At 41.9% G+C, this 25,774-nt stretch overlaps 1 protein-coding gene across 14 annotated transcripts in view; it reads right to left on the bottom strand.

Moving 5' to 3' along the window:
- Positions 1–551: 551 nt before the first annotated feature.
- mpdz (multiple PDZ domain crumbs cell polarity complex component) overlaps positions 552–25,774 on the bottom strand; it is a 53,129-nt gene continuing 27,906 nt past the window's right edge. For 4 of the 14 annotated variants that reach the window (XM_084344841.1, XM_084344843.1, XM_084344835.1 and 1 more), the window contains 31 exons: positions 24,292–24,630; positions 23,805–23,916; positions 22,408–22,606; positions 21,341–21,382; positions 19,906–20,025; positions 19,279–19,359; positions 18,902–19,079; positions 18,626–18,736; positions 17,549–17,635; positions 16,303–16,395; positions 14,599–14,664; positions 14,278–14,349; positions 13,388–13,571; positions 11,884–12,080; positions 11,703–11,794; positions 10,679–10,757; positions 10,307–10,375; positions 9,667–9,762; positions 9,510–9,584; positions 9,156–9,351; positions 8,906–9,051; positions 8,215–8,298; positions 6,976–7,169; positions 4,987–5,134; positions 4,809–4,895; positions 4,623–4,716; positions 4,057–4,220; positions 3,328–3,432; positions 2,949–3,046; positions 2,342–2,465; positions 552–2,250 (listed from right to left, as the gene is read on the bottom strand). In XM_084344841.1, the coding sequence (XP_084200967.1) occupies positions 2,104–2,250; positions 2,342–2,465; positions 2,949–3,046; positions 3,328–3,432; positions 4,057–4,220; positions 4,623–4,716; positions 4,809–4,895; positions 4,987–5,134; positions 6,976–7,169; positions 8,215–8,298; positions 8,906–9,051; positions 9,156–9,351; positions 9,510–9,584; positions 9,667–9,762; positions 10,307–10,375; positions 10,679–10,757; positions 11,703–11,794; positions 11,884–12,080; positions 13,388–13,571; positions 14,278–14,349; positions 14,599–14,664; positions 16,303–16,395; positions 17,549–17,635; positions 18,626–18,736; positions 18,902–19,079; positions 19,279–19,359; positions 19,906–20,025; positions 21,341–21,382; positions 22,408–22,606; positions 23,805–23,916; positions 24,292–24,630 (3,879 nt within the window). In that variant the 3' untranslated portion in view covers positions 552–2,103. The remainder of the gene's footprint in view (positions 2,251–2,341; positions 2,466–2,948; positions 3,047–3,327; positions 3,433–4,056; positions 4,221–4,622; positions 4,717–4,808; positions 4,896–4,986; positions 5,135–6,975; positions 7,170–8,214; positions 8,299–8,905; positions 9,052–9,155; positions 9,352–9,509; positions 9,585–9,666; positions 9,763–10,306; positions 10,376–10,678; positions 10,758–11,702; positions 11,795–11,883; positions 12,081–13,387; positions 13,572–14,277; positions 14,350–14,598; positions 14,665–16,302; positions 16,396–17,548; positions 17,636–18,625; positions 18,737–18,901; positions 19,080–19,278; positions 19,360–19,905; positions 20,026–21,340; positions 21,383–22,407; positions 22,607–23,804; positions 23,917–24,291; positions 24,631–25,774) is intronic. The other 10 variants (XM_084344842.1, XM_084344847.1, XM_084344846.1 and 7 more) reach the window with 10 other exon arrangements.

A 25,774-nucleotide genomic window follows, 5' to 3' on the forward strand; every position in this document is an offset into this window, starting at 1 on the left:
ATGGAGAGCTCTGCCTCTCTCAATCCAGGCTTTATTAAGTCTCAAGTGACAACAGAGAGTCTATTGAAGAAAGAGCATACGCTGCTGTTCCACATCGCCAAATTATCCTTTCTCTATAAATCTTTGTTCATGTACATTTCATTTCGACTTGTTGTAGCCTCTGATTTAGATCCGCTCGCCTTTTCAGTTAAATGTGACCTCCGGCGACAGTAAATTGCTTTTATCTCCCAGATAGAAAATGTATTTAGGTGATGTATGGCAGATGTGATGTATACTGTACAACAGACCTAGTGTTCAGTAAGGAGCAGTTAGATTGACTAACAGCTGGTGCATTTGGAAAGTTGCCCTGCATTTCATTTAAGAACATTATATTTTTATATCCAAGTTTATAGTCGCTCTGCTGAGGTTCAACAAGACATTTTTTCTGGCTGGATTTAATTATGTGCTTAACTCATACTCGTGTCAATTACTGGAAGAGAATGGTGAAATAATAATGCTGTCTGGTTTAGGAATACAAGTAGCAATAAAGCACAAGCGAATGCACGTTTATTGAATCCAAAGGTCACTTTTATTTAATTCAGTGTGAATAAATTCAATACTGTCACTTTGACAGTACTAGAGCAACATATTTAAGGTGATAAGACAGAGAACAGACAACTTTCTGAAACTAGACCAAACAAAACACGCCTAATGACTTTGGAAACTACACATTACTGTTGATGCCTTCAATCTGGGTAAATAATGAGGTCAGACTGAGCTCAGGTCCATTATATAATCACCTGACAAGTTAAACTACTCATCCATTCCAGACAGAAAAGGAGGTGATTTACTTTGCCATTCACTTTCATCAAGTGAACGGGAATTAACACTTTAAAAAATTAAAATACTGTGACATAATACCTTATACGTATATCGGCTTTAGCAGCACTATTTTTCAGTGAGTAGGACACACACACCTCCACACACACACACCCTTGTTTTCATCAGTTTTGGGGACACTACATAGACTTCCATTCATTTCCTAGAGCCAAATCCTAACCACTTCTATCCAATACACTCACCCTAACCTAAGTCTTCACCCTAAAATGTAATGGTTTACGTAATGGGGTCCAGCATTTCACACAAGATTTCACACACACATACACACTCCCTCATCCAGTCAAGTGTGAACTCACCACACTTCTTCGATTAAGGACCAAGACATCAAGGATTTCACATCTTTCCCTTCAGGGAAGTGTTAACACACTGTGTATTTACAATATCAGACTTCTAGCCCTTAGCACTTAAAAAATGCTCTCTTGGCCAATTTTGCTAAAACAACAGTGACTTCATGATAAAAGTTGACTAACACCAGTTACAGCAGCATCAGCTTCTCAGGAAAATCAGTATGGTGACTTGCCAACAGCAGTGCAATGAAAAAGACAAAATAATGCTTTTGTCAGCTAATATGGCCATTAGCTAAATCCTACTAATCTGCCAATTGCCTCAAGGGCATTTCCATGCCATATCATCTAAGTAGATACATGTAAGTAGACCCCAGACTGTAAAAAAACCTTGAAAAATAGGCCTCTGTTCTGTGGAAATATTCAGAAATGGGTTTGGAGAGTTGTCTGTTGTAAAATACTAATGAAATAATGATCTGAAAATCCATTCATTTCAATACAGGAAACAGCTAAATACTTGAGCGACAATGTTGCGTGAATACTTCATACCATAGCAATGGAATGTATGTGAGTTGAGCTATGGTTTCTAACACTATTTACAACCTCTTTGAGATTCATATAGCCTAACTAGTTAAAACTGAAAATCGTGAATTCATATATCTTCCTGACATACTATTTTCAGTTTATCGTTTCAGTGAGAAAAGTTCCTTTCAGCCGTCGGCTTAATCACAGTGTTCAAAGCTACATTGAGCAATAAGTTTCTTCATGATTATCAGTGTATGGTTGTGTGCACAGTTTTCTAGTTGTGAAATATCGCTGGTCACACCTGCGAGGTGTGTTTCTCCTTCAAAGTTTCAGTCTGTATAGATGTGGGGTGCAACAAAGTGTAAGAAAAGTAGTGAAGACAGTGTGTGTTTTGTGGGTGTTTGCATATGTGTGACTATGATAGCACAGTGAGTGTGACGGTTCCTTTGGTCCTCTTCAGGATGCCAACAGCTTCTTCGTGTGTGACACCTTCTAAAGTCTGCCCGTTAACGGCCATGATCTGGTCTCCTCTCTTCAGACGGCCATCCTCTGCTGCTGCCCCCTAAGCACACACACACACATGCAAGGAAGGGGTTAATAACACACAATGTGGTTAATTGTGTAAATATAAAATGCAGCAATCTGTCACATACCTTTCCAAAAACTGTTTTGACGTAGATAGGCAGGTCTCCATGTGGGCTGCCGTACCCTCCGACTATACTGAAACCCAGTCCGTCTGGCCCTCTTCCAAGAGTGATGGTCTTATACTGAGGAGGGCTGGTGGAAGACAGAGACAGTTAGGGACTGATTTTTCTTTTTTTGTTCTTACCTTTTTCCTCTTATCAGAGCACTATTCATCAATCTAGATTGTTTTGGAGATATCACCCGTAGAGATGTCTGCCTGTCTGCATTCAAAAGTCATGGCATGGTTTCTCAAGAAAATCCACATACCTTGTTGTGAGCAGTTTCACGTAGGAACTATTTTCTTTCTACAACCTACACTGTATCATAACGCAGAAGGAAGCGTGCGTATACTCATGGACGAGCACCACAAGCCGAGTGCCATCTAGCTCTATTATATTGGAGAGCTGACAGACATCTCTGCGGCTGATATCTCACAAACTCACACCAAATGGATGAATAGCACTATAGGTAAAGAAAAATATGTACTCTGACTGACGGAAACCGTCTCTTTTACACTTTCATTGATTGAATGCAACGTTACAGTGCTAAGACACAACAAAAGCAACCAGTTCGTACCCGATGTCATCCTGGAAGATGCAGCTGGGTGTAAGACCTCCAGCTGCCTGCTGCTCCTGGGAGGGACCCGTCACTGTGGCGTCACCGCCCGCAACCACCTACAGGTGCATGGCAACACTTTTATGGCATGCTACACTTGCAAGATAAAGACTGATAGCATGGTGGTAGTGGTGGATGAGGGAACCGAGTTTTATGTTACTTCAAAGTCTGCCGCTGGCAGCCTTCGACTGTTCTTTTCAGGTAAAACCTTGTACGCAGATAAAGTAAAGAATGGAGTACATGTTCCACTGCAGATTATCTAACTGTGTCTCTGGGTTTATCTAATGAGGACACAAAGGGTGAGAGAACAAGTGTGTGTTTGTATGTGTGTTTTCTCAACCTGCAGCTGTATTGTGCCCGTGGCGTTCTTCAGCAGGTTGACAGCCTGTGAGTGGCTCATCCCTTCAGCAGAGGTTCCACAGATGCTGACAATGCGGTCCCCAATCTGGAAAAGTGAAAGTTCAGTAAAAAAAAAACTATTTCAGCAGCGAAAAGTTCAGAAACAGATGCAGAGCAGAGATACTCTGAAAGGTTTTCAGTGTTACTTCACAAAGTCTGGAGGAAGTCTGCAGGATAACAGGATGTGAGACACTGGCTAATACTATTAGAAAATTTAATCCCAAGCACCATACAAAAGTAAAGACCATGCTCGTGTTCAGCTGAGTAATTTCATTAAGCCGCGTTCTCATCTTTCATTCCGGCTGAAAAGATAAAGCAGCGTGAATATACTATTCAAGACTCCCACCCTATTCATTTCAATGAGCCCTTCTGTAGGCTTAATGATCTGAATGCAGGAGTGGGAGATTTATTATCCCATGTTAGCAATGGCTATTGTCCTCCTCCAGTCTGCGTCACACAGAGCTACAATTGTTGTTTTACTGCGAAGGTCACTGCTAAAGGCTGTAGGCTCTTGACCTTTTGGAGGACTTGAGATTCACAATCTGAATCGAGTGAGTGGGAATGACATCACTGTGAAGAATAAGTGAGATTCATATCAAATCCCACAAAAGAACTGCTGCTATGCAAATTTTCGCATTGACGTTACTGAGAGGGAGCGTAAATCTCATACCTTGAGCTTCTGGGTCTGAGCAGCCACGCCGACGGGATTCATCATGGCGATAAAGATGGGTATGTCACCCAGAGGACTCCCAACGCCACCTGCTATACTGATACCCAGAGATTCATTGGGACCTTTAGTGAATTCGACTGTTCTGGTGTCCTGATTCTCCGGAGCTGTAAGGAAGCAAACGTGCAAATTGTCAGGATGTCTATGGAGGCCTTGAGAGGAAAGTGAGAAAACAGTGAATGTAGTGATCCATTTTCTATTTTTCTTTTCTTTGTTTTTGATCTGTGACAACGGGCGCAAGGAAATGTTTTGGCAGGAGAAAAAAGCTGCAGGTGGAGAAACAATACATGCATTTACTCCTGTTTAGAACAAAGGGTAGTGGTGCACCTGTGGTACAAACTTTAAAATTGATCTGGAAAATAAAAGACATCTGCCAAAACTTAAAAAAAAAAAAAACTTGATTGCCAGAATTCTGTAGATGCCTTCTCCAAAAATGCTTATTTATATGTTTCCTACAGCTGCCTAACTCGTATGCTTCATGGATTTATCTCAGTTCTGAGGCTACTTACAATCTGGTCTCCTGCTTTGTGTGTCAGGGTCATCGGGGAGGTTTCCAGACTCTGAACACTGCGAGGCCACCTTGGAGTTGCCTGTTTCCTCCATCTGAAACAAAGACATTCAGTGTTTGTGTTCCTGGCTTTCAAGGACTAGATGATAGCGATTTCTATTCAACGTTCATAATTCCAGTTAATTACCTGACTACTTTGAGACAGCCTCCTTTCAGAGTGGAAGGGGCCTGCCTTGAACCTCCCTACTTCCATTTTTATAGGCCCCACGCAGCACTGCAACACAGGGAACATTATTTTTAATGTGGTCATCCAACAAAGTTTAAAGCTGACTTGTCATTCACTTGCTCCTGAGGGCCAGACGAACCTTGAGTAGTGCAGCCGTGGCCTCCTGAGTGGCCGACCTGACATCCTCGCCGTTGACTGACAGGATCTGGTCGCCCTGCATCAGTTGGCCGTCAGTGTCCACCAAACCTCCCTTCACAATGTCAGACACAAATACTCCTGTGTCATTCCTTTGGGAAAAACAAAGAAAAGACAGTCAGGTAACATCTTTTACTGTATCTGTGTTCATGTTGGCAAGAGTCATACAGTATTTTTCTCTACTAGTTGACCTTAATCGTGTCATACTGCTGACGGCTGTTGTTGAGCATGTAATTGATAGTCTACTATTGATCCAGCAATTTCACATTTTTCCAGTGGTCCTCTGCACAAATGTGGCTTACGCTCCTTGGGAAGTGGCAGGCAAACAGCTGGTAGGATGGAATATTTAATAGCAAAGAGTGTGTTTACCCCCCGACTGTGACCTCAATAGATGTGTTTTCCATCTTGAATCCTGCTTATGCTCACTTGTGAACATTTTGCAGCCAAACACAAAAAGCTATAACAGAAAACATTCTAGCTTTGCTCGTTTTCATTTTACAACACAATTTAGGGTATTCCCTCTCATACAATTATTAATGACATGTTTAAAACTCTAAGGAGATATTAGAAGCATGTTTTGGGGTTTGTTTGCTTGAATGACAGGTGTTTAAACCTACCAAGGTCAGCTTTGGTAGGTTTGCTATGAACGTATCCTTTCATAAACCAGTTGGTGTTGTCACAGGAAAATACAGTACGTCCTTGTTTGTCTACAGTCAGAGGTCATTATTATCGATAGATCTTGTTGCTCTGAGCGCTGACATCTTGGAAATTAAGTTAACTGCAGAGAAGATGATGATGAATCCCCGGCCTGTGTCCTTTTTTCCAAAAGCACATCCCTTCTGCGGATTTTGCATATCTGAAGTGCCAATCTCCACGTGGATAAAACTAACACAAGCAGAAGCTGTGAAGCTCGGCAACTCGATCCCGCTCAATCCCCAGTGCCAGAGACACTTGGCTGTCACAGCTCCTCACCACTAACTGCTAGCTTGCACTTTCCGTTTTAGCTGAGGGTTTTAGGTTGTCTCTCTGTTGCTGTCTTTTCCATCCGATTGAGCATTTTAGTTGTTTTTTCCATTTGTGTAGAAAAACCACTGAGACAAAGATTTACAACTACATTAAAAGTTGATCTGACGGCTGCCGTCTAAACCATCAACCCATGACCTTAAAATTAAGCCCTTTACCCGGCAGCTGTTTAAAAAAAAAAGCAGATACACACACATAATCTGCAGTGCATATTCAAGTATGGTCTGTGTAAGCCATTCCTGAGGGTGATCCCAGAGGTGAGATCAATCACCACACTCCACACACACCTGACAGCAACAGACTGTCGGCGTGTGGACCAGCAGGCCTTTTCCCACATGTGCCTGAAGCCGTAAATGCTACTGCGTGAATAGAAGCCTGTGTTGAGTTTGTGTGAGACGGTCTGCAGTTTGCCAGCTCACGTCCGAGTAAATCTTCCTCGACGGCCCTCACAGGAACAAAAGTAGCAACGTTCGTCGATACACCTGAGTCACGATCACCACTAGTGCTACTGAAAATGATCTGATGGCTAAACCCAGGGATATGAACAGTTACTGAACCATAAAATGAGATTTAAAAACCCTCTTTTAGTCCTGATGCGTTTCACTTATTTGTGACCACGAGGAGTTCTAACAAATCTTTGTTTTATGGATGTATAATGTTTCTCCAACTCTCTACAGACTACACACTATTTAAAATTACAGGTATTTTAACAACGATTACCTCTGGTCCCGGGATCTGCATTAAAAAAGAAAATTCACACAGTTACCGTTGTAGTTTTGCCGTTTGTGCTATGAATTGCTCTTTCTAAAAGGATAACTCTTTTGGTCACCTTTTAAAGCTAACTGTAGAGCTCTGAAAATGCAGCTATTTTAATATCTAAGAAGGAGCACTAATAACAAATCTCCCCCACCTCCTCCCTACAATGCTCAGGCCCAGGCCCTGGCCCGGCTTCTTGTGGAGCTCTATGGTGAACGAGTCCCACAAGTCCTCCTCCTTGTACTGGGCCTCGTCCCTGTAGACCACCAGTCGGACTCTGTGTGGGGTCTGCCGCAGCACATTGATGGCTTCATCGTGGCTGGCTTCACGCAGGTCGATTCCATTTACCTGCGACGAGAGAAAGGGGAGGTTGGGTTGTGTGCTCCAGAAACGTGGGCAAGTCCTATTGCAGTGACAATTAGCATCTTTAAGAAAGAAGAAAACAGCTGATTTCAACACTCAAATGTCTTTAAAATCATAACTATTGTTCGATTTATTTACAAAAGTGTGCTGAACTGTACTGTACTAAAAAAAGATATCTGCTACGCTTTGTTAGAGGTTCATTTCAAACACAAAAAGGAAGCCAGGGAAGCAGAGGTCTAATTTAAACCTAAAACCAAATTAAATTAAATTAAATTAAATCAAATGAAATGAAATTAAACAATAAATAATAATCAAATAACCTATGAGGTCACATTCCCTCTCTAGAAACCCAAACTGCTGAGATATCCAAACACCGGATCATAATGTGAAAATCACAGGGTGGTTTCACAACACTGAGATCTCACCAAAGGAAAGCAGCCTTCCCTCAAGAAGTCTCTGAGAAGCTCGAGTGGTCAGTTTAAGGACTGACGTCCAACTCTGCCACATTAAAGGGGGGAAATACCCCATTAGCTTCCTCCATGGACGTGCAAAGCATTTTTCCCAGCTGACAGCATGGTTGCGGACTGGGAAACGGCTCTTTTCACTTCTCCTCTCTGACCCTGTTTTCTAAACACAGCAGCTTGGCCCAGGGACAGAAAGGAATTGTAGAGGGCAATTAAGTCATAACGTGTGTGTGTGTGTGTGTGTGTGTGCATGTGTGCCTTTCAATTCAGGTCTACTGATTGAGCTAGCATAACTAAACTCCTGAGCTCCACCCCTGCCCCTCCCTCTGTGACAAAGCATGAGGTCGAACGGAGGGCAAATCCAAGTTGAGCTGGGATACTTCACTCGTCTCTCCACGTAATACAGACATGGATTCATGCTCGTGCTTTAATGTTTGAGATTTTATATATAAAGGAATTTATCACACACACGTTTATAGTCAGACTATGGAGACCGCAGCTTTCATGTTACAGGCCAGCCTCTTTTCATCTCAGCCATGCAATGTTCATTACAGTGTGTGCCGCACCTCTAAGATTTGGTCTCCTGCCCAAAGCCTGCCATCCTTGGAGGCTGCCCCTTCCTCATAGACTTCATGGATAATGATGGCGCCCTGGAGAAAAAGCAGAGAAGAGGGAAAATAAATACTGAAGAGGAGGAGAAGGTGAACAGGAAACTGAGGAGGTAAAAAAAGAACGGTTTCAAAAACGATGTGGTTGGGATTTTTTTCACATTTGATGCTCATTCTGAGAGCGTGAGTGTGTGTCAGTGTGTGTGTGTGCGCACTCCTGACTTCAAGTGTGTTTTCTCTGCGTTCCAGTGTGAGTGTCATTTGGGGTTCAGAGGTTACATTCCAGGGCTGGATATTGTCTGCTGCGGCCGAGGCCAGACAAAGAGCTGCCCCCCCTCACCTCACCCGCCTCCCCCAAGCCTGACTGAGCAGACAAAATAGATGGGTCTGAGGAGAGGACGGCAGGAGGAGGAGGAGGAGGAAGGCTGTGACAACATCATTTCCTACATTCCTGAGCCGCCACGGCTATTTCGAACCTGAGTTATACCACCAAAGATTCTAAGTGGGTGGCATAAAAGTACAATCACAGAACTTTTTCAAGATACTACAAATGCACAGTATCTTTCCTTGGACATACTCAACACCAACACTGTTTGTCTCTCTGAAGTGATATAGCCTCATTAGCAGAGTCATGTGTTTTGTTTCCTACCAGCAGGGTGTCACAGCCTCCCACGATGCTAAGGCCCAGGCCGGTGCGGCCCTTGGAGATGTCGATGGTGGTCTCACAGCCGGGGATGATGGGACAGGTCGTCGGGTCGCAGGTCAGAGTGGAAGGAGTGGACGAGCGGCTCGGACCTTGAATAGAGGAAGCAAGAGAAGTGAAGTATTGAGGGGATTTATTATTTATCTCGATGAATAAGAAGTCAAAAAATCGATCCTATGATTGTAAGCGGCCTCACTTGTGCCGGCCTCCGCCTCTGGTTGACTCAAAGTAGTCGTGGTGGCACTCGGCACGCTGGGCAGGCTCGCAAGGACGTCATCCGAGCAGCCAATGTCGTCGCAGGTTGGCTGGGGAGAGGAGAAGGAGGAGGGGGTCTCATTTGTAGAGAAGGTTAGCTTCACTGGACCTTTGGCTTTTCTCAGTAGAGAATTGACCTAAAACAGAGTACAATTACTAATCAGACTCTTGGTTTACATCCTGAATGCTATTTTCCAAACAGTCTGATTGTTTAAACTTTATTGCATGAGACAAATCCTTGTTTTGAAAGGAAATACAATATGATGACTGCACTTTATTTCCACTGACGGTGTACCTTTTCAGTGGTGTAGCCAAGCACTGATTCGCCATTCACAGCTAAGAGTTTGTCCCCCGGTTTCATGCAGCCCTCCTGCATGAAGCACATCATGATTTTAATCAGAAATCAGCTTTATAATGAACAGAAAGCATTTGCTGCAGTATGCATTACATACTTTTCCTTCATGTCCTTTCACTTCAGAGATACTCTGAATCTCAACTCCGCTCTCAGTGTCGCCTTCCTCAAAGGTGATGCCGAGTCCGCCGTCCTCCTATTGGACAACATTGACAACATAGAAACACAATAAATATTTGCCTACTCTCACTTCGTTTTAAAGGGTCGGTTCAAAAAAATCACAAAGCACTTTTTCAACTCAACACTCAACATAATAAGCAGACTTTCAGTGTTGACTATTTTTCTGCTGCTGAGTCTTTCAGATGTGATATCATGTGATGGAAATATCTGCATGACTAAAAAAGTAAGAAAGAACTCAGTTCCTCTTTTGATTATGTGGGTGAACTGAGCCTTTACATCCCTTTGGAACTGCTCTTCTTCCATTCACTTGTTGCTGAGTGTATTCACCCTTTTATCTGACAATGCTCTGTCTCTTTTCTCTTCTCTGGCAGCTTGTCAGACTCGACTGCTCCTGTGTGCTCTGCCTCTCCCTCTGTCATACCTCATTGACTTTTTTTGTGTACACCTCCCTCATTATTGCACTGCTTCCCACTTTCCCTCTATTATTGTCTTTATTTTGGTGTTTCAAAAGGATTATTATGTGTGCGAGATGTGCATTTGGGGGGTCCGGTGTGCCTCACCTTCAGCTTTATGATGTGATGCACGTGTTTTGAAGCATCGGCGTCGCCGTTAGCAGCCGTTGTTTCGAGCTGGGAGGAAAAAGTTGGTACAGTATGAAGTAAATAGCTGAAACTTGTGTGCTGGTGGGAGTACAGTGTTGAGTGTTTGTGGTTTCTGGCTGTCTTGGGAGTTACTCAGAGGCATGGGAGGTTGGGATCTCCAGGACCACACAAAGAGAGTTTTAGGAGGCAAACATACATGAAAACAACTCAGGAAAATGACACAAGGTTATAAATAGAGTTGAGTCAAGCACTAATAATGGTTTGGGTGTGTGCGTCACAGCTTTGTAGAGCTTGTGCATGTGTGCAATGTGTGTGTGGCCACAGTCGTACCTCAGCGTGGGGCTCCACTGTGTCTCCCTCGTGCTCTTTCACCGGTCCCACGGCCATCTGGTTCAGCGCCTCCGTGTTCCTGTTCCAAAGAGTCATAACTCACATAAATCGTCGCTCCTCTGCTTCGTGACAGCAGAGCTGTGATTTACTCTCTCTGATCACAGTGTCTCTTTTTAGGGAGGTCAGGAAAAGGATGTGAGTTAAGTAGAGGGTTAAGTAGAGTGATCCTGGCAGAGGCTGTTCGAAGGAGGGTCAAGGGTCATACGGGCCTGACTCTGTTTTTGAGCAAAAATATACACTTGCTGGTTTCAGCCTCTTAAATGTTACGATTTGCTGCTTTTCTCTGCCATGTCTGAAAGTAAATGAAGAGTCTTTGGGTTTTGGACTCATTGTGATGAGCATTCTTCACAATTTTGTCATTTAAAAGACTAAACGATTGACTGATTAATCATGAAAATAATCAGCAGATTACACAACGATGAAAATAATCATTTGTTGCAGCTCTGATTGCATTGTGAGAACAGCATAGATCAGCAGTGATGTCTAAAGTACAGGACATACTTTATTAACTACATTACATGCACAAAACCTTGTCAGAACTATTTATTTATTATTTATTTAGTGTGGATTTAGAGCTACAGTGGGGGGTAAATCACTGATTTCATAGTCTAATGTCACCCTAGACTAAGGTTTTCAAAATATTTATAATATACACTTAACAAATTACTGGAAGACTACAGTGGATTAATCATTTTAATAAATACTTTTCTTTTTTGATGTATGCATGAGGAAGAATCTGTTAGTCATCACTGCATATGGATCACATACACCACTTCACCTTCAAGTGCATGCTTCTGTTGAATTACAATAGCTCCCTCTATTGGCTTTTCTCTAACATTACAATATACTTGAAAATCTCATGTCAGTTTTCATCATAAGCTCTAACTATAAAAAGGAAGTTCCTTCTGTCATGAAACTGTGTTCATGAAAACTTTAAAATTAATTTAAAAACATGTTTTTGTACCTGATAAAGATGATTTTGACTTTGGAAGGTGAGCTCTTAATAATGGAGGATGCATTCTGGTGACTGTGGCCGTAAAGGACCTGCCCATTGATCTGAAAGGATACAAAAATATAGAATTACAAATATCCTGTCAACTCTGTTTAGTTGAGTCCAGAAACAGCGTGATCAATACACATCTCACCTCCAGCAGCTCGTCCCCCACCACCATACGTCCGTCTCTGCCGGCCGCCCCGTTGGGGTCTATTCCCACCACGAACACGCTCATGCGTGAGCGGTCCCTGTTCCCCGCCAGGCTGAGGCCCAGACCCGTCTTGCCTTTCTCCAGCTCGATCATGTGCAGGACACCTGGGAGGCTGCCATAGCGCTGGATTATGTTCTCTGAAAAGAGGCAGGTGAGAGGCAAGGCAGACAGATGTAAGCTGACAATACTGCAGAAAAGTGCCAGATTTGTCTTGAGCCTGCGCCTCCATGTCACCGTGATGCTCCAAAAGGGGCAGGTATTTGGATTCGGTAGGATGCATGGTCACGGAAGGTAAAAGTTTTAAATGTCACACTGCTGACTTTTTATTTCCAGCGTCACCTTCTATCTCTTTGTCTCAATCTTGTCTCTATTGTTATCCCTCTTCTCCTCACTCCAGTCCCCCTCTATTTCTCCATCCACCTCTCCTGTCTCTGGTGTGTTAGATAGCCGCTGTTCAGACCAATGGGCTCCTGTTGTTCTGGGCGCCCTGCCATTGTTGAACCATCAGTCCTGTACTAATCTCCACAACTCACCTTCCCGGGCCCAGCCTCATCAATCTTATCCCCGCAGGACGGGCACACTCTCTAACACACACACACACACACACATATATATTCACCACAGTCCCAGGTGTTTGCAGGCTGGAAGTCTGTCCTTTATGCTGGTTCCCTGAGCTAAATGTGACTGACTGAATGTGACCTTGTTCTCCTTGCACGTGGAGCCGATCCTACAGTTGACATCTACAGGATACTAATGGCTTAATTGGGACACTGAGTCCTTCAGGTTCTGCTGAGGTGCGACCACCTCGAGCATGTGAATCAGTGCTCTTTTATTGCAGGCTCGGGGTGGATTTATGAGCAAGGGAGACCAACATGCAACTTGGGGGACCTCTAGTGGCAGTTAGGGGATAAAGCACGCTACAGTCAGGGCATGAATATATAGTATACATACATATAGTCTTTTAAAAAATCCCACTTTTAAAACCTCAAAAAAGAAACGCAGCAGGAAAGATGCAGATTAGGGCTGGGTGTAATTTTTTTAAGTCAATTATAATTTGAATATATATCTACATATATTTCTCTCTGTTTTCATGACTTAATGAACTGAATAAACAAACTGAACTTAAAGGACACAATTTCATACTGTTTTACTTTGTTTATATATGGCGGACCCTGCCACCTTTCTAGCTTCAAACAGTGTTCTGGGGACCTACTTTTCCTCTGAGAACAAGGCCTGTAAAGACATTTTGAAGATCTGCTGATACCCTGCTATGAATTGATTCTATTAAGGGGATCTTCCAGGAGTATGTACTGCCAGAATATACTCAGGCCCGTGAGAAATTCAACAAACCAATCACAAAAAATACTACAAAATAAATATTTTACCATTGTTTCTAACAGAATATATAATTGTGCCCTGTAGAAATAGAGAAACATGAACTCACTCCAGCTGTATCCAAACTCATCCTCCACCTCCTCCTCCTCCTCCACCACCTCCTCCTCCGCCTCAGCAGGTCTGCCAGGAATCTCTGTCAGCGTGTCTGTATCAGTCTCTCCCACATGGGGCACCACTGGCAGGAGGAGGACAGTGCTGGTGGGAGATGCCTTCGCCGCTTCACGCTTCGCTAGCTGTCACGCCACAGATGGAGTTTGAAAATAGTTTATTAGAAAGACGAAGGCGGTATCTGCGCGTTAATGCTTGAATCAACTTGATGTAAGTGTGAATAGACAAAGGAAGGCACATGAGAGCTGAAGTGATCAACAGAAGGCATATGCTTGGTTTGCGCTAACAACTTCATCTGTTTTAGCAGGATATGTTAGTTTTAGGCTCAGAAATAATTATGGTTCCATAACAATGCCGGTGGCTCGAAAAACTAGGTCAATCAGCCTTCTTTCGATGCAGCCTTGCGTTACAGACAAATGCTGCTGACAGACTCGAAAATAATGTAATTACATATCATTAAATTAGTACTTAAAATCAAATCACCCATAAGACATTCATATGAACACTTACCTGAAAATCAAGCGCAACAAATTTATTTTTAAATACATGTACAAACAACAGATTAGACAAAAAATCTCAAATTTGCTTTTGTGGACCATTAAAGGGATTCTGTTATTTTTAGTGACAAAAAGCAAAAGACAAAATATGATTTCACAAAAACACACCAAGGATTGCAGACGGATGAAGGAGATGTTAGGACGTGTAAAGTGTGTGCAGGTACAGCATGTATTGTATTCTCAATACTTGAACTGCATCGCAGTTTATATCGACGTATCTGTACAAGCACACACAGAGCGGGAAGTGGAAGGCACAACACAGAGACCCACAAACCTTAAACGGGGTAGGAGTGAAAGGGTTAGTTGGGGAGAGGCGGAGGAAAAGTCTACTGTGACTGTCACCCTCCTACAGAGAAGAGACAAAGGCCAACAACTTTAGAAGACAACACATTTCTGACACCCACATCTATTGACAGACATATGCCAGTGGTGCGTTTGATAACATATCTCATGGTGTTCATGGTGAAAATGTTAAAAACTGTTTATTTCAAACTCCTCCTGCGGTGAGTAACGCTTTTTGAAAGTTGACTGTGAGAAGACGACAAATACAAAGCACTAGTACAAGTTGCGGTGGAGGGTAATTGGAAACACCAACCTTGTCCTTGCTGTCCTTAGTCATGGCCGCGGCTCTCTCCTCGCTGGAGTCTGTTATCGATGACTGCTTCGTATAAGACGGACATGAAGGTCAATCACTCACAAATGAGGGAACAAATTCATAATATTCACCTCAGTGTCACCAAGATAGTGTATCATAATCCAGTAATCCCATAAATATTAATAAGTTCATACAAAGTCACAAGTGTTCTGAATGGCAAAAACCGCTCTCACGCACCATATGCTGTATCTTGGAAAACCATCTGTTTATAAATGTTGCAACTGAGGAAAAATCCACATTCTTAAATACAGAAAAGATTAGTTTTCTTCAATTAACTTGACGCTTGGCTAAGCCAGACTCAGAACAAAGGCGCACACACACACACGTGCAACCACGCCAACACATTTATGTGGAGACTGAAAAAGGGTGTCCACCACCACATCCCGATCCAAGCTCGACCATTTATCTGCAACGATCGAGCCTTAAAGATTTCGCCAGAAAGTGTGAGTGTCTGTGTTGAGTGCCGACTGTCGCATCAAGTTGTCTTGTTTACATTGGCAGTGAGGCACTCGGGACAACGTTTGAGGGATAATTGGGAAAATTGGGCTTTCAAAGCCGAGGACAGGAGGAAAATAAAATGCACTTAAAGTAAAAGCCTCTGCTATGATTTTACTTCTTGTTTGGTGCGACAGAGGGACGCAGCAAAGCACAGGAGGAGAGAAATAAATAAGGTGATACATGCTCATAGATGAGGGAAAAGTATAGATTCAATATAGACGTACAGCACACACGTATACAGAAGACAAAAGAGAGCTCAAAGGTAAGGATAATAACTTAACTGTGTGACAATAGAGATTAACCATAAAGGAAAATAAAGTTTTGGTATCTGGAACAATTAAAGGGGCAACGTTTAAGATATGGCTGGGGAGCACATCAGCAGAGTCTTTGTTGTAGCTATCTTTGACTACAGCAAAACTCCCCAGCTAGCTGCTGTTAGCTAACTTGCTCCATTAGCCGTGGAGCTAGTGGCCCTACAGTATTAACTCTATAGAGTCAGTCTTTGTCAGCGTAGGCAAAAGAGGTGCTATACAGCGGACAAGACACTGTAGGCGGGGACAGGGGAGAGGTGAAGCAGCAGTGGAGCCAAAGAGTCGGGCCTCAGCAGTGGGTAAAAAATGGTGTGTAGAGCAGAAATATTTTCAGATCTAACTTGGCAGATTGAGGATTTATTTGGACCAAATCCAGAGGTGACTGTGTAAAGACAAATCAAGACCTTTGGTGAGTTTTATGTCAAGTTTGAAGTGTGTTTTCTGATGCCTTAAAAAGGCAGTTAAGCTTGTCTTGCGATCAGAAGGCATATGGTTGTATTTTTCTGTTTCGTCATGAAAACATTTCCTTTTTTGACATTTTGTACTTGTTGTTCTAAGCAGCAAACTCGCTCCTCGCATACACGTTTTTATGTCAGACCATATCTTACACATTGCCCCCTCTTGACTCTGAATAATATGTGGCAAACCTGCATGCAGAATGAAGCCAATTCATTTTCAATCTTTAACCCAACACTCCGCACAAACGCATGCAGACTTTCTTTCACCATCTCCTTCACTCATGTCATCGTTAACACAATTTGTACAAGTCAGAGGGTCAAGTGAAAGACACTCCTACACGAGCAGGCAGACAAAAACACAGGGTAGCTTCTCTAACCTGAGGGAGGGCAGGCGCTAAGCAGGTTTGATTAGTGCAGCAGAGGCTTGACCCGCGGTGGCTTTTTAGCTGCGGAAAGGGCAGGGGCGGCTTCTAAAAGCAACACACAGGACCAACAAGCTGACAACATGACGAATATTTAATATGACGGCTGAGCATTTCTGACAAAATTGAATCGGAGGCCGTCTGGGAGAGGAATGAAAGAGGGGGGGACTGTGTGTGGAGGACAGAGGCACCTCAGGTTTTATTCAAATGAGGAACCATTAAAGCAAACCGCTTCCTTTAGGACAGCCGGTTCCCTCTACATCAAAAACGAGAGAGAAAAAAATCACAGCAAAGCCTCTTTCTCTGAAATATTTTAACAAAATGTTTCAAAGATTCCTCCAGGCTAGCTGGAGATTATTCACCGCTTACAAGAGAAGGATTTGAAACTTAAAGGGAAACAGCAAGGATGTGCTATTATACTCTCTAGGTGGCTGCATTTAAAAACGGCATGACTGACCTGCCTAGAGCACTTAGAAATATATCAGCCAATCAAAATAATGTTTTTGAAACTATTCAGTCCATTCTTAGAATTTTAGCGGAGCTGCAACTCAATATCATAGATGTTATAGTAAACTGAAAACATGTCTTCTTTCTAATGTTTACCTGTTCCACTCTGCTGGGTAGAAGCAGTCTGGAGTATATTTTGACAGCTGTGTAGCCACAGAGGTACGAATGATTTCCTTATTTGTTTTCCTATTGTTTATTTGATGAGTTCTTTTATTAGATACAGCAAAGACATTTCAATAACCCCGTGGTTAAATTACATTAAGAGTCTAGTCTGGATGTGTATTGAATGTCAGCCTAGCACAGCTTCAGCAGAGACGTCTTCTAAAATACTCGGTAGTGCTGGTGACAAAATTGATTTAACCATTCGCTGAACCTTTTGATTAAACACATCATTGTAGGTCACGTCATTGTTACGGTTGCAGAAAATAGACTGAGATTGTCTGGATATCAAAATAAAGCCTCAGTTCTTTTCTTCTCCCAGAAGGAATCTCCGATTCCAGTTTGTCTTCATTTCCGTCAATACGCACATTATGTGTACGTCAAAGTCAAAGATGCAGTTAAGAAGAAAGACTCAGCAAACAGTGTGAGAGACAGAAAGAAAGAGGAGTCAGGAGAGATAATGCAACCGAGATTAACTGTGATGGATAGCTGATGCAATAGAAATGAGAGAGACAAAAAGGGAAAGACAGATTACCTGACAGGTGGGATGTGGCATGCATGTGAAAGCGGTGGTGTGTGTCTGAACACCAGGTGATGGAGCTGGGCTATATATTGACTCAGGCTGGGAGAGCAGTGCGTGCAGAGGAACAGAGATGCAGGTTTTGAGGCAACTCATAATGCAGTAACTGTAGTTAAAAATGAAGCTAAACAAACATGGGGACATTTTTTGGACATTTTGGAAAAATATTGCTAATTAGTTTGTATGCTATATGTGAAGCTACAGCCAGCAGCAGATGGTTAGCTTCAATGCAAAGTATGTCATTTCTGTTGCTAGGGGTCTCTCAATCAAGCTCTGTTATTGGTCTTCATCCACTCCTGGCTAAAGTTAAGCTACTAGCAGCTAATTGGTAACTTTGTCTGTCTGTTGTCTGGTGCGGGGCGTTTGGCATACAATGGATTTTAGACGCCATGTTGGGATTTATGTGACTGAGACAACCCTATGTAGTTTTAAAAATATTGAATTATAATCTATGATACGTCAGGATATTTCAGAGTGATGCTCCAAAAACATGACTTCTTGCCCCTCATCGTGTCCTTCCCCTGCTTGTGCTACATTACATTATGAGTTGCTACGAGGCTTAATGAGTAACCACAACGTTCAGGAAAGCATGTGGGAATATCTCACAGATAACAATGCATGAAAAGTCACTGACTATGAGAGATCTAACACTGGAGCCAAGCCAGTAGCAGCCCCAGCAGGAAACTACTTAGTCATGCTTTAAAAGCCTGAGGGCACTTTCAAACAACAAACGATGTTGTCGATACAGTGATTTTCAATGAGTGTCGCACTTAGAGGTTAAAACTTGCTAATATATTTAATATGCCACGCTGGGTTTGATGTTGCTCTCAGGAAAGATTTCAAAATGACTTTCTTTCAATGTTCAAAAGCAAACCAGATAGTACAGGGGTTGTGTATCGTACAGTTTAGTTTTTGAAAGTGCCCTGAATGGCCTGTGCAGATACACTAAACTTTTACTTGAGGTGAGGAAATTGTGACCTTTAGGTGATAAGGTATTTACTAGCAATTGGTTTGACAGTAATACAGACTTACCCTGGGCCTGTGGATAATACTCTGGACTAAGAAGGAGACAGGGTTGCCTGCCCTGCGTATGGCCTCGACAGCCTCCTCGTGACTAGCATCTCTTAGGTCTACTCCATCCACCTGTCAGGGAGATATCAGAGGAAAGACTGTCAGGCATCTAAAATCTTTCAGAAAATCAGACTCAGATAAAATAACACTGGATTAAGCTATTAGTCTGAAAAGGAGTCTTCTGATTAATTAAAACCTTGCACAAAAACATGTCTGTGATCTGACGTGTTCCCTCACCTCTACGATCCTGTCTCCGGTCTTCAGGGTCCCGTTCTGTCCGGCAGGACTGTCCTCCAGGATGTGCTTGATAAAAATGCCCCTCATCACCTCTCCATTGCTCAGCCGGCTGCCCATCCCTCGACCCCCGACAATGCTGATACCCAGGGACTTGCCTGTCGCTCGGAAGAGCTCCACTCTGAGGAGGGCACTAACATCAGCATGTTTGATTTGGACATTCTTCACCTCAGAGCTGTGATTCTGTTCCTGATCTGATACTGCAAGTCCCTTATAACTTTTATTGCATGCTGGACAGAACATATAAGTTTTTCAAACCATGTCTGTCATGGACACATTGACGAAATTAGATTAGAAGCATAGATACAAGGTGTACTCACTTCCTGGGTTGGTTCCAGTTGCTGTAGGTGGCACTCTCCTCTCCCTCTCCATCTTCCCGTTCAGGCAGGTTAGGAATATCTCTAAATAGATAAATATAGAAGAAAAAAAAATTAGCTGGGTAACTTAATGCTGTGTTTACAGAGGGTTGACTACACAGCTAACACAAAGCTTACAACACAAGAGGAGGCAGGAGAGATAATGCAAGCTTCTCCTCTCATTTCTTGGTTACCAGGGTGACGGATAACGAGTTCTGCCCCAGCTACTACCCAGCGCCTTTCTGAGAAGTTCATATATTTTCAACTGGAAGCGCTCTGAGCTTTTTCTCTAGGCAGCCACTTGCTGCCGCATACAATGTCTACTCATTGGGCACAACTGGGAAAAAAAACGCTGGTGGGCACAAAATATATTTGGACACAAGAAGCGCAGAAAATCCACAACCACAGCTGTGCAGTGTTTTCTGAGAGAAAATACATGTTTGCAAGACGTCACAGATACACAGTGTGTTTTGGTGAGATACACTGAATGCAAACATAACTGGTTTGTTTACAAGGAACCTCAACAGGGCAATCACTTGTCAGTAAGTGTTATTACAGGACAAAAGTAAGTGGCAGAATGCGAGGACTTACTTTAGGACTGGAACTGCGATTGGGACTGGGACTGGAGCCGTCTCTGGAAAGACATCATCTTTAGTCTGCTCCAAGCTGGCCTTGTACTCCTCCAGATACTCTGCTGGAACATATGTAATGCTAGACACACACACACACACACACACACACACACAAGCACGGAAATGAGTCAAACACTTCTTGACGCAAACTATTTGGCGTTCCTTATTTTTAGAAACTCAATTTCCCACCTCAGTGGTAATTATGTTCCTGCTCACTATGAACTCGCATGATCATTTACCAAAAAACAGAGAAGAACTGGCTTGTGGATGCAAACAGGTTTGATAGTCGTCACTTTTCATTAAAAAAGACCTTCTTTTAAATCTGCTGTTTTAAATTCAAAGCATGTTTTTTTATCTAGCAAATATACCTGTAAGCAAGCACAAGACTGGAGCAACACTGAGCTGTAATATCTGAAATGCATTTTCCAGGCCAAGGTCAGATGCTATTTTTCAATATAGGCCCTTCACGTCTGATTGATCAAAACAGATGTTTGCCTTCATAAATGTCTGAGCAAATCAAGTCTTCTATCAGCTACTTTGTGATGAACATGTGACAAATCTGAGGGCCGTATCAATCATTTGATTCATGAGCTGGTTACTAATTCATGTTGAGAAATGAACCGAAGGCTCGCTGACACCCACTTAAAGCCCCACTTCCAAACAATTCACAGTGAAGTTGTTTCTGAAGGGCACAATAACACATTCGAGTGGAGCTGACAGATCCCCAACAGATGGGTTGATTTGGTTTATACACATGCAGGAAGAGAGGAAAAAGAATTCCTGTGAAATAATGAAATGGATGAGTGGGATCATTAAGGACATGACAACATGCAGTGAGAGACATGATGGCGCTTAAATACCAACGATTCATGTGAAAACAGTGAGTTAGAAAAGTGGGATGTAAATGGTATGAAAATCCAGGTGATAATTGAAGATGTTAGTCACAGAATTAAAAGAAAGAAGTTGCAGCAAGTGTAAGAACAGTCAGTAAGTGATGCAGTCAGCCAAGGTTTATCCAGATATTATTTTACCATGTGTATTAGGAGATGTACTGACACCATTTTAAGTTTTGTTGCGACTAGGCAAATTTAAAATGTGTTGGTTAATGGAGTGCAGTGTCACGGCATAATTATAATGTTAATCAAGGCATCTGAATGATATTAAGAACAGCATCTTCACCAATTAAATTCCAAAAACCTTTATATTTTGCTGTTATCATTGGTCTGAGACGTGACTAAATTAATCCGACTTTCTAATTCTGTGTCTGGATAAAGCTCTCAAACAGACTGCGATGAAGCCTCGGCAGCAGATGGAGGGAACGAGAGGAAGGGAAAAACGAGGTGGCAGCTTCTTGCCGAAAAAACACCGCCGGCGTGGAAGTTAGTCATACTCACACATAAAATGGGCACAGATCGTCCTCAGGTGCACAAGCAGATCTAGAATTTGGAGAGTTGGCTTTTATGCACAGAAGCTAACAAACTGCCAAGTTTAGATCAGCAAGCAGAACTTGTGAAATACCACAACCAATTTTCCCTTAAATGGTGGAAGTAATGGTGACTCCTTTAATTAAACATGACTTTGGCAGCAATAACAGAATTCACTTACTGTTGGCTTATTTTGCTTTTAGAATCACTTAATACCACTTTAGATTTGATCTGATTGGGGTTTAGAAAAGCTTTCAAGGTTTAGTTAAATTACAACTTCTCCTCCTTATAAAAAACAAACAAAACTCAAAACATTATGAACATTAGAAGTACAAATACTAATATTAAATGCTTCAAAACAAAGATTTGATACATAGAATACATAAACAAATATTGTTTGCATTTAAGCAATCCGGATGTCACTGAGGTAGGACCTTGTGGTACACCCCTCGGCCGTGACTTGCAAAGATACAAGGCAGCTCAGCTTGTTTCCATAGTTACGCTAAGAAATTCTGAATATCTCACCACCATTCATTTTTTGAATAGCATAAACAATATCAAAAGACCTTGGTATAGAAATCCAAATTATGTCTGTATAAGAAAGAATCCGAAAACACAGCTATACAACTAATGACCCAAATTCTTCTCAATGTATAATTGCTAATGCGAACTGGAATGTTATTTATCTTCAGAATGGTGTTAAACAACTACACTGTGAGGAGGAATGTCTCACGCAATAGAAACAAAATTTAAAAACAAATTGATCATGTTACAGTCCGAAGCCAGGCTGCCTCTTGAGTTTGTGAGGATGGCTGAGCGGGAACAAAGATAATAAAAGTGAATTCATTTATTTTAATTATTGATCATTGCGAATATGCTAGTAGCAAGTAATCACACAGTGAGAGAAGTGGAAATAAAAGATTTAGGCCATTGTAGCCCTCTGAATTCAAATCAAGTTATGAGCTGCCTTGAGATTCTCACTCCTAATACTACTTCTACCAGCTCTAGGTTATTGCTGTCCAATCACAGTATCTTACCCCAGGTCTGGACCAATGAGCGAGTGTCTTCTAAGCATGGCCCGAGCCTGAGCGTTGGTCAGGTTGGCTGTGGGCTCCCCATTGATGGCCAGGATGAGATCACCGACACCAAGACGTCCATCACGGCTTATCGACCCACCATGGATTATACTGCGGATCAGCATTCCCAGACCATCTTTCATGGCGCTCACTGTCATCCCTTTGTGGTAGATTATAAGAAACACTTGAAACACACTAATTGGGGCTTTTGAATTGAATTAATAACAGTTTAAACCTTTTTCAGTCCTTAGAGTCAAAACTAGACATGGAGAAGCAGCGTTCAGTTATTATGCGCCACATATTTGGAACAAACTTCCAGAAAACTGCAGGTCTGCTCCAACTCTCACCTCTTTTAAATCAAGGCTGAAAACCTTTCTGTTTGCCACTGCCTTTCACTGAAGCAATTTTAAGGCTTTGAACTGCACATGTTTTGTTTTAATGTATTTTAAATGCTTTTAATGTAATGTTTCCATTTTAGCCTACTTTCCTATTTCTCAACCTGTTTTAAAATGCTTTTAATGTAATTCTTATGCGCCTGTATAGTACTTTGAGTTGCCTTGTGTCTGAATTGTGCTATACAAATAAACTTGCCTTGCCTTGCCTTGCCTTAACATTTAAGGGCAATCACTGAAGACTTAAAACTGAACCCCTCAATTAAAAGAACAAAACCTAAACTCTATTCTAAATAAAATGCGACAGAACTATATAGTTTCACTGATAAATTCAACCTTAAATAAATCAGTTCAGAACAGCAAACTCTCACAGTATTCGCAGATTTGGTGTTCACTTCATTCTCAAGGGAATAACTTCAGAGTGTGGCATAATATATTCATAGATAATAAATCTAAAACGCTCTACTCTCTTACAGCACAGTGTACAGGGGTTCTTTTGCAAAGATCATAAAAATCACATCAGTGTGTTCGTCTTTGGAAGACCCAAACGTATTTAGCGGAATTTTTGAATCACACAGGAAATGGAACCCTTCAAAGGGTGCCTAAAAAAGCAAAATGAGGTAGTTTCATTTTCAATGTGGCACTCAGGATTACAATTCATAACACCTATTTTTTTTTAGAAGTTAAAACTTGGTATTCTCTGAGCTCAACTGCAGTCCCATGGGCAGGTTTTGAAATGCAAATACCCGGTATAGCAATGAAATTACCCTTTCAAACTGGAAAACAGCCAAAAAATCTTTTCTATCATTTCACTTCAAATCTGGCATTCATAAAACATGACACAGAAGTGAAAGGCCAACACGCCTTTCAGTACCGCAAACTCATTTACACTTCTGTGAAGGCTATGGCGAAAATGCATAAATAAATAAAAAACAAATAAAAGAATGTTAAGAAATTAACACGAACCAAGGCTGGAGTTGCCCTTGACAACTGTGATAGTCCTTTCAAAATTGCTCCCTGAGGTCAGCGCTTCCTTGTCACCGTCTTCTGCGGATTCTTTCACACCAGCGTCCTCGTCCTTCAGGGCGATAATTCAACACAGTTATTTGTGAAAGTAAATGAAAATACAAGGCAGGATTCCAAACAAAGCAGTGGTCTCTCGAGAAAATGTGGGGGCCGTGAATGGGTTGTGGGAATTCAATACAAATATGCTTCGAACTTTGTATAAAATTTGAAAGGAGTCTCACAACAGAAGGGAGAGAGGTTAGAAATTATCTTCAGAAATTCTAGAAGAAGTTCAAGGATGATGATTTTTTCTAGTTGTCATAATTCACCTTGATGTTGTTCACTGTATGCCAGTCACTAATACTCATTGCTCATCTTATACTTCCACGGATTAATAATATGTTAAATACTCAAGATCTATGGTTTGTTAGTAGCTTGCTTATTTTACCTTCATCAAAATCTTTATGTCTCCAATATCTCCAAAAGACAAGGCCGGCTCCTTCTGATAGTGGAGAGATTCCACAGGTTCTTCTGGGATATTTGATCGGGTCCCTAATTCTGCAAACGGGCTGTACGAGTTTGAGCTCTCCACTGGTTCCTCCTTGGTCGAGTGCTCTGCCAGGTACTGATCAGAACTGCTCAGTATGGCATTAAAATCCGGGACGTGACCTCTAAAACTCGAAGGAGTGAAAGACTTCTCCGGAGAGATTGCTTCAGTGTTGTCAGTGAGGCCGGATGGTGTCGCAAAGTGGGGATGTTCCTCCAGCAAGTCCAGGCGAGCTGTCAGCTGCGGTAAAACAAAGCACAGCAGCTGAATGAACGTTCCACTCTGTTAGTGAGACAATTGCCCAACGGGGGGATTCATCTTGCTCAGTCGCCATCCTGCCCTCCTTGTAATGAGCCATAGAAAAGCCATCAGTGGCCAATAGAGGACAGCAAGAATTACTGGTGATCTTGAGCTTGCCATGCACAGATATAGTTTTATTATAACAGCATTTAAGACATTATTAGAACCAGACTGAGTAGTGATGAATCTCCCTTTGGGAGCCAGAACAGAAGTCTAAATCTTTAGTAAAAAAAAAAGTTAAAATATGCTAATATGTGGTACAAGTGGGACTCAGGAAGCAGACAAGAGGAGAAGAGTAAAGCAAGAAAAAGGAGGTTTCATTCTAATAAGGTAACAAATATGGCTTGAACTGGACTCTTTACAAAGGAAGGCAGGGTGCCTACACTATACTATAAAAAGTCATAGTTTGTCATATATTTCTGTATGTTTTAAGACAACAGTATATTATGGTATAATATCTATATTATATGGTATGTCTATAGTAAATTCACACCATTAGACAGTTGTAAAAAGTCACTATTATGGCGTGCAGAGATTATGAGAGAGGTAGACGATACAAACAAAAGGTTTTCTTCTTTTTATATGAGGGCAGAATGTGGCAGTTTTCTAAAACACTCCTTTGGCGTCTGTTAAAATTTATTTCATATGACATTAAACCATCATCATAAACGCAAATATCAAATATTAAACTTTAACTGTCACGCTCCAGGCATAGCAGAATTAAGCTCAAGATGCCATGAAGGAAACTTTGTATCTATTTCATAGCAATAAATGATAATGTTGGCCTGGTTTGGTCTGGTGAATTCATCTAATTGGTCATATTACTTCAAAAGGGCACAGTCCTCCTTAGTGCAGAGATACCATTAAAGTGCCAAAAAAAAGGAATTCAATATATTTTGGTCTGGTTTTGGACAGTGCAAGCACAACTGTAATCCATAAGCGATGCGCATGAGAAAAAGAGCCGTCACTGCTTCATTGACAGTGGCTTGGAAGGTTGTCTTGGTGGACCCAACACCCAGTTGACCTTCATGTTGTAGTTCCATAAACAGGTGTGGATCAGAAAGACTAAACCATCACAACCATG

This window comes from Pagrus pagrus (assembly GCF_965226575.1).
Source record: "Pagrus pagrus genome assembly, chromosome: 22".
Taxonomy (NCBI): Eukaryota; Metazoa; Chordata; class Actinopteri; order Spariformes; family Sparidae; genus Pagrus; species Pagrus pagrus.